The sequence below is a fragment of the Physeter macrocephalus genome, chromosome 20, assembly GCF_002837175.3.
Source record: "Physeter macrocephalus isolate SW-GA chromosome 20, ASM283717v5, whole genome shotgun sequence".
In the NCBI taxonomy this organism is placed as follows: Eukaryota; Metazoa; Chordata; class Mammalia; order Artiodactyla; family Physeteridae; genus Physeter; species Physeter macrocephalus.
Genome location: NC_041233.1, coordinates 57,884,907 through 57,897,450, shown reverse-complemented (window position 1 = coordinate 57,897,450; position 12,544 = coordinate 57,884,907). Strand labels below are relative to the sequence as shown.

The 12,544-nt window shown below is 51.4% G+C and overlaps 1 protein-coding gene and 1 pseudogene across 1 annotated transcript; both read right to left on the bottom strand.

Moving 5' to 3' along the window:
- Positions 1 to 1,644: 1,644 nt before the first annotated feature.
- Positions 1,645 to 2,992, bottom strand: LOC102979134 (60S ribosomal protein L32-like; annotated as a pseudogene).
- Positions 2,993 to 9,144: 6,152 nt separating this feature from the next.
- On the bottom strand, positions 9,145 to 11,845 carry HPS6 (HPS6 biogenesis of lysosomal organelles complex 2 subunit 3). Its single transcript, XM_007126860.2, has one exon. It carries the CDS (start codon positions 11,666 to 11,668, stop codon positions 9,257 to 9,259), a length of 2,412 nt encoding a protein of 803 aa, XP_007126922.1. The 5' UTR covers positions 11,669 to 11,845; the 3' UTR covers positions 9,145 to 9,256.
- Positions 11,846 to 12,544: the final 699 nt, after the last annotated feature.

The following is a 12,544-nucleotide window of genomic DNA, read 5'->3' as shown; positions in this document are numbered from 1 at the left end:
CCTCCACGAGGCCAGTGAGGCAAGCAAGGCACATGGCCTTAGTCTTTGCCCTCCCCGTTTTTCTTTCTCCAGCTCCCAGATGTTAATGAGCTGATATCAGTGTTAAATACTTTTTGAAAATGAACCCCTATATGATCATCAACAAAGTAGGACTGTTCCCGAGGGTGGTCTTAATATGCTGGGGAAGCCATCAGGGTTAAGCCCCCATAAGGGTCTTTTTGCCAAACCAAGCTAGCTCCCTGAGCCCTGTTTCTTCCTTACTTGCCAGGACCTAGCCATTTAGCTGGGTTCTTTTCTTTCCCACTCTGGGGATTCTCTTCCTGAACTGGGAGCCATAGAAGCCTTGCAGCTGGTACTACCTCATGCCTCCTTTCTTTTTCCTACAAACTGCAAGAGGCTCAGGCTGCTTCCTACCAATTCAATCTCTGGGGATCCTCACGCCTCTAGACTGGATGCTGAGTGAGGCACCAGCTCTCCTCACACCTCTTTGCCCCCCCCATTAAGATCTCCCTAAAGACAATTGCATGGTACCTTTTTCTTTCAAAGCTTTTACAGTTGGTCACTATGTGGAAAGAGGCCCGAAGTCTGAGGAAGGTTTGAAAATTTCAGAAACCTGGGAAACTTCTGCCAACCCTGGTCCATGGAATGAAAGGGCAGACAGCCTCTCCTCTTAGATCTGGCCTGAAGACACCAACCAGGACAACCATTCATGTTCCCCTTTACCTCTGTATGGCTACATTTGAGCACCTCCCAGTTGGTTTTTCTCACCTCTGTATTTCCTCAGCCTCATGCAGGAATAGCCCCTTTATGGAATGATTTTTTAGGAGAGTTACCAAAGAAGTCCCAGTAAGGCCAACTCCTAATACCCGCTTTCCTAGAATTAGTTGCACGGATTTGGGGTTAGAGAAAGTTGGAACACCAGTAGGGGACCCACAGTCTCTCCATGGTATTCCAGAAAGAGTGGATAAGAGGGCGCAGACATTGTGGCACATATGGGGTGGGTTCCCTCCAGCTCCAGATCCTTCTTTTGTACTACCACTCCATTTCCACCACCCCACCCAGATGTGAATACACAGATGGAGGATACTGGGATATCAACAGAGTTTATAATACAGAAGATTTGTTGAATTCAAACTTTTAAGAATTTCAGGGCTTCCCTGGTGGCGCAGTGGTTGCGCGTCCGCCTGCCGATGCAGGGGAACCGGGTTCGCGCCCCGGTCTGGGAAGATCCCACATGCCGCGGAGCGGCTGGGCCCGTGAGCCATGGCCGCTGGGCCTGCGTGTCCGGAGCCTATGCTCCGCAACGGGAGAGGCCACAGCAGAGAGAGGCCCGCGTACCACAAAAAAAAAAAAAAAAAAAAAAAAGAATTTCAGTATATTGATGGACTCAGTGGGTTTGTCCACTGAGTGGTCAATACATATAAGCTCAGAATCCATTACTTTGAGAGATGGATGTGAGATGTGAGGAACGAAAAGAGATGACCAGAGCTTGACAGGATGGTGATGGGGAATTGAAGCTGGGCACAGAGATGGGAGAGAGAGGGCAGATTTGACAGACTGACAACTGATCCCTCTTTTTTTTTTTTTTTTTTTTGCTGAGTTTTATGGTCTTATTAACACAAAGAAAATGTGTGCATGAACTGTCTATTCATTTTTTTCACTGCACAGCCTGGCATTGGGATTGGTGACTCTGATGGCCAGCTGGGCTGCTCTTTCCACAATGGCTTTGTGGTTCTTGGAGGAGACGTTGTGAGCAATCTCATCATAGTAAGATTTGTTGCACATCAGCAGCACTTCAAGCTCCTTGACCTTGTGGACCAGGAACTTCCCAAAGCCGCTGGGCAGCATGTGCTTTGTTTTCTTGTTGCCCCCATAACCTATGTTGGGCATCAAGATCTGGCCTTTGAATCTCCTGTGCACTCTATTGTCAATGCCTCTGGGTTTCCTCCAGTTCTGCTTAATTTTGACATATCAGTCTGACTGGTGCCAGATGAACTTCTTGGTCCTCTTTCTGATAATCTTGGGCTTTGTGAGGGGTCTGAGGGTGGCCATGATGCCTAGTTGGAAATGGCTGCCACCTCCATAGGCAGTGCCAAGGAGAAGAGCTCCCTCTTGTTTTCTTGATGGCTCCTCAGCCGTTCCCACATACATGACCCCTTGGAACTCTGCTTCCAAAAAACTATTCATAGGGGAAGAAATGGGTTAACCACAGATTCTCCTCCTGGCTTTCCCTCATGCCAAGCAAAGGAGCCCTCTTTGAGTTAAGGGTCTGACTGATGTAATTAAGGGGATGATGGACAAGGCTAACAAAATTGACACAGAATCGAGAGCCTACTCCCAGGTCCAGTTAAGCTTGTCATTAAAACAAAAAACACACCTCTTCAGGGTCTCAGTAGCGAGATCTGGGACCAGCTGGGAAGGTGCTGCTTTCTACAAGGAGAAACTATATCTTTTATTGGAGAAACTACAAAGGTTTAGGAAATCCAACCAGTGTTCCCCACTCTGTTTTTCTGACTCTTCTTCTCTGGTTTGATCCCTCTTGGCCATCCACTTCCAAACTTTCCACTCTGGAGCCATTCCATTCCTCTCTTTTGAAGCAGCCATTCCCTTATACCCCATAAAGCCCACCTTATGTTCTTTTCTTCTCCAACATTTACAGGGGAGACCTACTCGCTGGGGAACTCACTAGGGCCTGACCAGTTGGTGGACGGAGGAAGTGAGTCACTGATGTGTCCATCCTCCCTCTCCTAGGCTTCCCATGAATCACTTCTTGCCCATACTGACCCTCCACTATCCCCAAAGGGCTATGAGAACAATGAACCAATCTAGTCAGTGATGAGCAGTCACTTGGTTTCCCCTCTGGATAACCCTCCAGTGATATCCAGGTCAGTGTCCCCCCCTGCCTTGGCCCAGGACACTGACCTGGCTATGCTTGGGTCCCCTCTGCCTCTATACCTCCAAGCAGCCTTCCCTTTCCTTCCCCCACTGTAGCCTTCCCACGTCCAGCATCAGGGCTCTGTGGGAAGGGCTCTATGCTGGGGAAGGCTCTATGCTGGGGAGACTCTGCCCCCAGTTCTGAGGCTCTAGGCTGCTCCTAGAGCCTGTGTGGGGTGGTTAAGGGTGGGACAATGCCCACTTCTCCCTGGTACAAAACAAAGATAATAGAGACTTTGAGAAGACTGCATGTCACCTTGGAATCTGAGTGGTGCCAAAGCCTGAGGACTTGACACCTATGAAAGACCTGGACAGTCTGCCCCTCCAGAACCTTTAGCTCAGAGAGGCCCAAATGAGGTGGACTGACCTCATTCTTGGTGCAGCCCACCCCCCCCACTCCCCCTTCCTCAGCTCTTCACAGCTCCTTCCTTTTTCCTTCATTTCTCAGATAATGGAAAGCTCTGGGAGATCAAATCTAGACGAGCTGTCCCACTGGCTCTACGCTCTGGCTATAATTCTGGTGAGAGGCCCCAAGGGACCCCTCTCTGCTATGTCCTCCATCCTCCAGCAATCACACTTGAGAGCGTCCTCTGCTCTCCAGAGTGAGAGCATTTCCCTGCCTCCCCCAGGTCCCTCTTCCCGTTCCCATCTGTCTGTCTCCTCTCTCTTCTCCTGGTCCAACCTCATCCTCTTACTCATCTCTCTGCCTCTGTCTTTCCTCACCTTTGTTCTTGCTCCTGTGTAGTGACCTTTGGATCCAGCCCGGGCTCTCCCTCTGGGAACTAGAGGAGAAACAACTCCAAGTCTTCTACCTACAACTGGTGAGTGACCCTGGTCACTCAGCCCTGACCTCACAGCCTGATTCAGCCTCCCTCCCCACCTGAATTTTTGTTTACCAGCAGAAATGGGGATGCATGCAGTAATAGTGTAAGCAGTTTACAGTTCACACAGTCCATTAGCCTTGAAATTGTGATTCTCAAAAGTTTTATATTTAGGAAGATTCACCTTCATTTTACATTTTGTGCATAAAGTAAGACTATTGATTTTGAATAAAGCCCAGCATCTTATTCCTATATTTCAAATTCATGTAAAGTATGACCTCACTGTGCCTTCCCAGAAATCTCTGCTGTGCCCTCAACTTCCTCCTCAGTTGGCTCAAATTATCCAGATCAGTCTGGTAGCTAGGGCAGAGTTCCAACCCTGGAGAGGAAGCATCCTGGCAGCTCAGGTCCCTCTTTCTTCTGGGTGATACTGTCCTAGTACAAGACCAGGGTCACTTCCCCTCCCCTTGATTTGCTCCCTGAGTTCTACCCTGACCTCCTCCTCTCCTCCTCTCTTGCCCACCTTCAAGGGCTTCTTCAGTCTTAGTCAAGAAATGGGCAAGTGTGTGCTTGTTTAAGGGTAATGGTGGAGCTGGCGGTAATGACAGTAACCACCAGGGGGAGCCTGTGCCTAAGAAGAGATTGAGTGGGGCCCTGGGGAGCCACTCTGAGGATTCTTCTTCCTTTCTTCCAGGGCAGTAAGGGTGCCAGGCATTCCAGCCTGAGGGGGCTCCCTCTGGAGCTGGGGGTCTAGAGCTGCCCCCTCCCCACTCTCCAACTTCCTCTCTCCCTGACCACCAAGGGGAAGTGTGAACCAAGTTCTGGTACACTTGTACAGTGTGGAACACTTCCTAAGGACAAGTTCCCTTGATGGCTGGGTCAGGGTATGGGGAGAAAGCAGAGTGGTTTGGATACAGCCCACTCTGGCCAACAATTTCCTACAGGAGAAAGGGGTGAGCTTTGATCTCTGGCCTTTGTGGGTTGGAGAAGACTTGGGTTGCTGTAGTCTTTTTTTTTTTTTTTTAATTAATTAATTTTTGTCTGTGTTGGGTCTTCGTTGCTTGCTGTAGTTTTTTTTTTTTTTTTAATTAATTAATTTTTGTCTGTGTTGGGTCTTCGTTGCTGTACGCGGGCTTTCTCTAGTTGCGGTGTGTGGGGGCTACTTTTCTTTGAGGTGCACGGGTTTCTCTTTGTGGTGGCTTCTCTCGTTGCGGAGCACAGGCTTTAGGCGCACAGGCTCAGTAGCTGTGGCTCACGGGCTTAGTTGCTCCGCGGCATGTGGGATCTTCCTGGACCAGGGCTCGAACCCGTGTCCCCTGCATTGGCAGGAGGATTCTTAACTACTGTGCCACCAGGGAAGTCCCGGGCTGCTGTAGTCTTGTGTTCCAGTCATTGGGTGGCATGGAAACTGTGGTCTGTGTCTAAACAGTGAATCTCCTGGTGAGGGAAGGGAATATGGGTGGGCAGTAGGGAGATGAAAAAGGGAGGATTGGGCTCCATGTCCATATAGGCAGGTAGAGGAGCCTCAGGATTTGCTTCCTCTCCTTTGCCCAGACTGCATTCTGGTCTTGTGTAGCTTAGCTTCACCTTCAAGCTTTCCAGAGACTACTGCCAAGTGAACTTGAGAGTAGTATGCTCCAAAGATGAGGCATACCTGTGGAAATACCCAGGGACCTCAGGCCTTCCTGCCACCTCCTGCCCAGGGACTCTGGACCTGGGATCTTGTCCACTGCTCAAAACCTTCAGCCCCAGAACATCCCCCTTTACCCAGGCACCCAAGATCAAGGACCTCAGAGCTCCTAGATCTCCCATATCCCCAGGTCCCAACATCCTGTCTAGGGACCCTCTCTACTTTCTGATCCTAGAATACTCCCTGCCAACCAAAGACCTCAGACTTGGGATCTCCATTCACCTATTTGGAGCCCTCTGACTCAGGAAGACCACACTGGGCCAGCTCTCTGATGGTCCTCTCACACACTCCACCAGAACCCAGTCACGCAATGATATCTATATCCCCGAGCTGTTCTCCAAAGTCCTGAGACATGGTTGGGGGTCACTTCACCCTCCTCACTGGAGCTGGAGCATGAACAAGGACAAGGGCAATCAAGCACCAAGTCTGTAACAGCAGGTGAGAGTTCCCATCTAAGCTCACCTGCTCTCCTCAGAGCTGCCAGGCTGGGTGGCTCTCCTACTTGTGGGTGGCCCTGAGGAAATTCCTTAAGCCGAACAATTCCAAGGAAAAACCTGGCCCCCTTCTTTTGCCCATGCCCCCAGAGAGCCACTGAGTACAATTCTTGTCCCTCCAAGCACAGAAAGAGGCCCAAGCCAATCTCAGGCTGAGAAGAAACAACAATGAGGAACTTCCCTGGCTGTCCAGTGACTGGGACTCTGCGCTTCCAATGCAGGGGGCATGGGGTTGATACCTGGTCAGGGAACTAAGATCCCACAAGCCACGCGGAGTGGCCAAAAAAAGAAAACCCAGAAAACAACAACCATGATTCAGCAGGATCATGAACAGGAAACAGATTCCTGCTTTTGTCCATCCCCAGCTTCCCACAGAAGGGCCATAATAGGCCCAGCCTCCAGACTAAAGAGGAGGATGAACCCCACCCAAACCAGGGCTGAGATAGAGGCCAAGGGATGACCTGTCCCTAGTTCTGGGCCTCTGGGAGGAGCAGAAGCTTAAGGGTCAGTAGCTTGACTCCTGATATTGGTAGACAACCTGGCTTAAGGGCCAGGACAACAGCCATCCAAATTCTGGATGAGGTCAAGGTACCATCCTTAGACTTTCATGAGGCTGAGGAGCCATCCTAGGACTCGGCTATGCACACAAGCTTCCTCGGGACCTTCATGAGGCCGAGGAGTAACACAAGCCCTGTATAAGCCTGAGGTGCTGCCCCCTTCCTCGAGACTGAAGAACTGTCCCTAGTCCCATATGAGCCTAAAGGGCCACCTTAAGTCCAGGATGAGGCTGAGCAGAACCCAAGCTGCAGGTCCTAGCTGAGGGCAAAGCTAAGTGGTAGTCCTTACCTAGGGCCCAAGCCTTGGACAAGGGATACCTGGGGGCCCAGGGTGATGCTGAGTAGCAGCATCCAGAGTCCTACCCTAAGCCCAGAACCAGCCTGAGGGGTCACTTGGTAGAAGTGGGCAGAGGGCCTAGGCCTCTTCAAAGGTGGTCCTGCTGACTAAATCCAGATGAACAGAAATATGTTCTGGAGACGCTCTTTTTTCTTAGTTTTGGGAGTCAGCCTCCAAGCAACCCTCCTCCAGTGACTCTTGTTACTAAGCCAGAGGGCTCTGCAGGTAGCTCTCCTGTCTGTGGTAAACCTTCCCCTTAACCAGTGGCTGCTCCAGAAATCCTGGGGGAGACAAGCATGGGCTCAGGGCCAGCACAGTTCCTATTCAGGAACAGAAGAGTCTTGGGGAAAGGAAGTGTGTACCTCTGCAGATCCCCCTCCTCACAACAGGCTAGAGAAGCTAGCATTGAGCCAGGAATGAGAAGTGCTTCAAGCCCAAGCTGGTAGCAGCTATTGGGCTGTACAGTGAAGTGGTTCAAATCTTAGAGCTACTACTTTCTAGCTGACTGACCTTGGTCAAGTAATCTTTCTGTTTCCTCACCCGTAAAATGGAGATAATATTAGTACTTTCCGGATGGGGTTATTAGAAACATTAAAAGAGGGACTATTTAAAGACTAACAGAGTGACTGGCATACTTTAAATGCTAATAAATGTTAATTATTTTCATTATTGCAAGTGGTCACTTTAGCCAACAGATTCAGATTTAACCACTCCCTCTATAACCAACTCTATGAGGCCCTCAGCTATTGAAAAACACACCAACCGTCTATGCATTTCTGGAGTGTTTTCCAACACCAACCATCAATTCTCTGTGGACATCAATTGGGTATCCTACAAGTCAACTCAATTCTGATACTAACTACCTGGAGTTGGCACAGATCCCACAGGTTAAGGGCTCAATCCCACAAGACTGCCCTCACTTCAAATGCCAGTCACAAGTCACTGGTACTTCTGATCAGCTGACTATAAATTGGGAGTTCCCATGCTATAAATTGGTTTGATAATTTGGTAGAATGGCTAACAGAACCCAGGAAATACTTATGTTTACCAGTATATTAAAGGATACAACAGTCAGATGGAAGAGACGCATAGGACAAGGCATGGTGTGAGGGGTGTGCATGGGGTTTCCATGTCCTCTCTGGGTGCATCAGCACCTTAATGTGTTCACCAAGGCAGAAGCGCATCAAATTTCCCTGTTCAGGGGTTTCTGTAGAGCTCAGTTTCTAGCCCCACTCCCCTCCCAGGAGGTTGAGGATGGAGCTGAAAGTTCCAACCCTTTCATCACTCGGGTCTTTCTGGTGACCAGCCCCATCCTGACGCTAGGGGTCCCCACTTTGTTACCTCATTAGTGTAAGTGCAGGTTTGGTCTAAAGGGGCTTGTTATAACAAAGACATTTCTTTTTTTTTTTTGAATTTTATTTTATTTTTATACAGAAAGCTCATTGACTGTTAAATTTTAATTATTCTTCCAACACAAAGCATAGGGAGCTGGAATAAGTCCCACCACCTCAAAGAGTTTCCCTATTTAATTTGTTTTAATATTTCTTGTAGGCAACTTTTTTCTGTTGAAAATGAAAATTTTGACCTTTGGGAAGTAACAATTCAAAACTTAAAAAATATTTGGATATAATATTAACTAAATCTCCAGTTGAAATCTGAAATTTTCTGGTAATTTTTTTTAGCTTTTTCTCTCCCCCTGCGTCTGTGTTCATTTTTATGATAAAGCACACCTTAATTTATCTAATAAATGTTCCCAAAATAGGAATCAGATCATATTTAAAATGTAGTGAGGATTTGCTGTTTAAATGGCTTCTATTCTACTGTAAACTTATTTGCAGTGTAAGTTATTTGACCTTAATTTATCTTTGATGTATGCTTGGATTTTAATCTATTAGGTTTGTCTAAATCAAGGCACATCAATTAACCATTGGATCTATTCCTGTTTATTACTCTCAGAAAATCTAAAGCTATCACTTTGAAATTTAAAATCCAGAATCTCCTGTGGTTAGCACTGTTACTACTAACAGCAATGTAGAGTTTTTTCTTTTTTTTTAAATTTTATTTTATGCAGCAGGTTATTAGTTATCTATTTTATACATATTAGTGTATGTGTGTCAATCCCAATCTCCCAATTCATCCCCCCCACCACTACCCCCCGCCAGTTTCCCCCCTTGGTGTCCATACGTTATAACAAAGATATTTCTATTACTCAGGAAATTCCAAGTGTTTTAGGAGCTTTGCGCCAAGACAGAAACCTGAGGATAAAGACCAAACATATTTATTATACACACATTTTATATATATATATATAAATTGCTCCAGAAGAGAGAAGAGTATTGTGAATATTGCACACACAGGTCCCACTCTGGCCCCCTCCAACTCCTAGGCACCTTTCCCTGATCACTGTGTCCTAGAAACAATTTTCAGCCTGTGTCAGTTACACAGAGGCCCTGTCCAAATGGTGCCCATGCCTCCAGGCCTGGGTGGTCTGATGCCTGGAGGGCTGACATAGGTCCCCGAGGTGGGGTAGGGGGTGGAGTGCCTGGGTCCCATAGAATGTCCTCATATCGGCTTAGAACTGGGCCAGAGGGTCGTCCTTGAATCCCAGTCTGCTCCAGCAGGGCTCTGAGCAAGCCCACAGTGAGAGGGGGCTCTGCCCCAGGCTCAGGGAATGGGGTGGGGGGCTCCAACTCATCTGGGAGGTGTGTCTGCAGTAGAAGCAGGAGCTCAGCTGGAGCTAGGTCTGGTGGGCACAGGCGGCAAAGGAGGGGGAGGTGAGCATCAAGCCGGCGGTGCCGGGCAAATTCGGCCAACAGCAGTTTGAAGATCTCACTTCGAAGCAGGGGGCTGGAGGGGCTGAGGGCCAAGCCAGCCTCTAGAGCCCGCTCCCACTCTTCCTTTTGCACCAGCTGCCCCACAGCTTGGAGCACAGCTTTGGGCCGCCCACTGCCCAAGAGCAGGTCTAGCTCCAGTGCTTCAGGCCTAGTCCCCTCCTCACCTAGTACTTCCAGGGCTCGGCGATAGAGGGGCAGTCCTGGGCCCCCTGACCCCCAGCCAGGCCCGCCCTGCTGCTGTGCCAGCTCCACAAAGGGTGGCAGCCATCGTGGCTCCAGCTGGCAGAGGCATCGGCACAGGAGTTCAAAGAGAGGCAGTATCCCACTGGGTGGTTCCTTTCCACCTGTTGTAACCCCCAGTACCTTCTTCCACATGTCAGGGGGAGCTTGGGACCTCAGCCTGCCGTTCCCATCTGGCTGGAGTTGCAGGGCCCTGAGGATGGCACCCCAAGCCGCTGTAGGGAGGGCTTGGAAAACGGTGTTGAGCTGGGCCAGCTGGTCTCCCATCAACTCAGTCCTCAGCAGCCGTGCCACTTCGTGCTCTGCCAGCTCAGTCCAGCCAGACTCCTCATCATCCCCAGCCACCAGCTGGGCTTTAAGCTGCTCTAAGCCCCGGTAATCCCGAAGTTCAGCCCTCAGTGTGGTCAATAGTGTTGATGGGGACACGTGGCCCTGGAGGATGGAAGCCAGGGTCTGAGGTGCCCGGAATGTGCTGTTGTGTCTCAGTTCCTCTGGGGTGAGCCGGGCACCCCGCAGGCTCCGCCGCTGGTAGTACTCGCAGGCCTCCTCAAACACCAGATCTTCAGCTGAAGGCAGCTCAAGGCCTTGTGGGGCTTCCCAGCCTATTCGAAACAGACCCACGGCTGAAAGCAAACGAAGACCCCCTCGGGTCTCCAGCTCTTCCTCATTTTCCATGCCAGGGGCTGGGGGTTCCAGCAGATGTACTCGGTCTGTACTTAGGACCTTCCTTTCTAGCAGCTGCCCACTGCCCATGTCCAGCAGTTCCAATGTGGAGCCCAGCACACAGGCCAGAGTGCCATGAAATGTGCCCAGTGCTGCAGACCCTGCCAGGCTGGCAGGTGCCTCCTGAAGGGTGCCAACAGCCCGGGTACCACCGTGGGGCTGCACCAGGCTCACAGTGCCACTGAAGTCAAGCCACAGCAGGCCCTGGGGAGTTGGGGCCCAGGTGTGTACAGTTAATGGCTGCCTGGGGGACAGCAGCCCAGGAAGGCCTCGGAGCAGGGTCCTGAAGTCCCATGGGTCCCCTCCTCCAGGATTCAGGCTTTTACTGTAGGAGAGGCCAAGACATGGGGCAGCCACCACCACCCTGCCCTTGCTTGGGCTCCAGATGAGAAGAATGTGGCCCACGCCAGGCCAGGTGGTGGCAGTGGGCACCAGGAAGAGGTCCTTGCGGGAGGTCAGCAGCCCCAAAGGGGGGCAGTTGTGCAGCAGGATATGTGTACGGCCCAGGTTGGTGCCGGCCTCCCCGCTGGGCTCCAGGGTCCGGACGCACACACAGTGGCTAAAAGCCACTGCGGGAGGCCCTTCGCGGCCCTCAGCGCCAGCCTGACGCTCCTCGCACCACACCAGGCGGCCTCGGGGCGCCGCCACGGCCACCACACGGGCTCCACCGCCAGGACACAGCTCGGTGCTCTGCAGCAGCCGCCAGCCTGGCCCCACCCCCGCGCCCCACACCTCGGCTAGGCCACTCTCCCACACTAGGACTAGCGCCGGTCGGGCCGGCCACGGTAGGAAGAAGGCGTCTAGTGGTGAGGGCTGGCCAGCCGGCCAGGCACGTTCCAGTTCCGCGCCGGGTCCACGCACCGCGACCAGCAGTTGCGGGTCCGGTGCTCCCGGAGGTCGCAGCAGCAGCAGGTGGCGGCCGTCCGGGCTGCACCGAACTCGGACGGCTGGGTCCCCGGCCAACAACTCCCGGAGCCGGGCCGCGCCGCTGAAGTTGTTCAGGTCCGAGAGCAGGCGCAGCGTTCCCGCACGCTTCATGGTGCCGCCCACGCCTGTGCACGCCCAGGCCCGCCGCCCCGTGGGGCGAGCCACGGCTCTCGGTGACGGGTTCCCAAGGGAGGTCAAGACTGGGGTTGAGACTTCCGCTCTTCGTTGAGGAGGTGAGCCAAAACCAGGCTGAGTCGGCCCCGCCCAGCCTCGCCCCGCCCCTCACGGCTAGCTTGCGACTGGAGCCGGTATACGCCCTGCCGGCACGACACCGCCCACCAGGGGCGGGGCCGCAGGAGCCTCTCGTGGGTGGAGCCGCGGAGCACACAGTCGTCTCAGCGCTCTGACCTCGCGAGTCCTGGGGAATCTCTCAGAGACGAAATGTAGGCCCGTTGCTTCAGGTCCCAGGAAACCGCGGAGTGGCATAGAGTATGACTAAGGTATCTGACTTCCCGCCCGCCCAGCATCCAACTACCAAGGCTTCCCTTCCTCCACGCCTCGCTCTCCCATCCCAGTTTATTCATGAAATTTTTATTGAGCACCTACTAAGTGCCAGGCTCTGAGTAGACAACCCTGAACAAAAGAGAAAACCTCAACTTCATGGAGATGACAAACCAGTGGAAAAAAAATAATAGCTAGTACTTCCATAGCCCTTACTGTGTGACTCCCCCACCCCGCCTTTTAAAGATAAGGAAAATGAAGTACAGAGAGATAAAGTAAATTGACCAAGATCACAGAGTTATTAAGCAGTAGAGATACAGGTGGGATTTCAACCACAGGCAGTCTGGGTCCAGGGTCAATGCACCAAACCCTGTATCAACAGTTCACCCAAACAAACATTTTGCTAGAAAACAAAATTAACACATACTTTTTTTTTTTTTTTTTTTTTTGCGGTACGCGGGCCTCTCACTGTCATGGCCTCTCCCG

Excerpts from the sequence above, each read along its gene's own strand:
- HPS6 (XM_007126860.2), bottom strand. The coding sequence starts at position 11,668 with ATGAAGCGTGCGGGAACGCTGCGCCTGCTCTCGGACCTGAACAACTTC.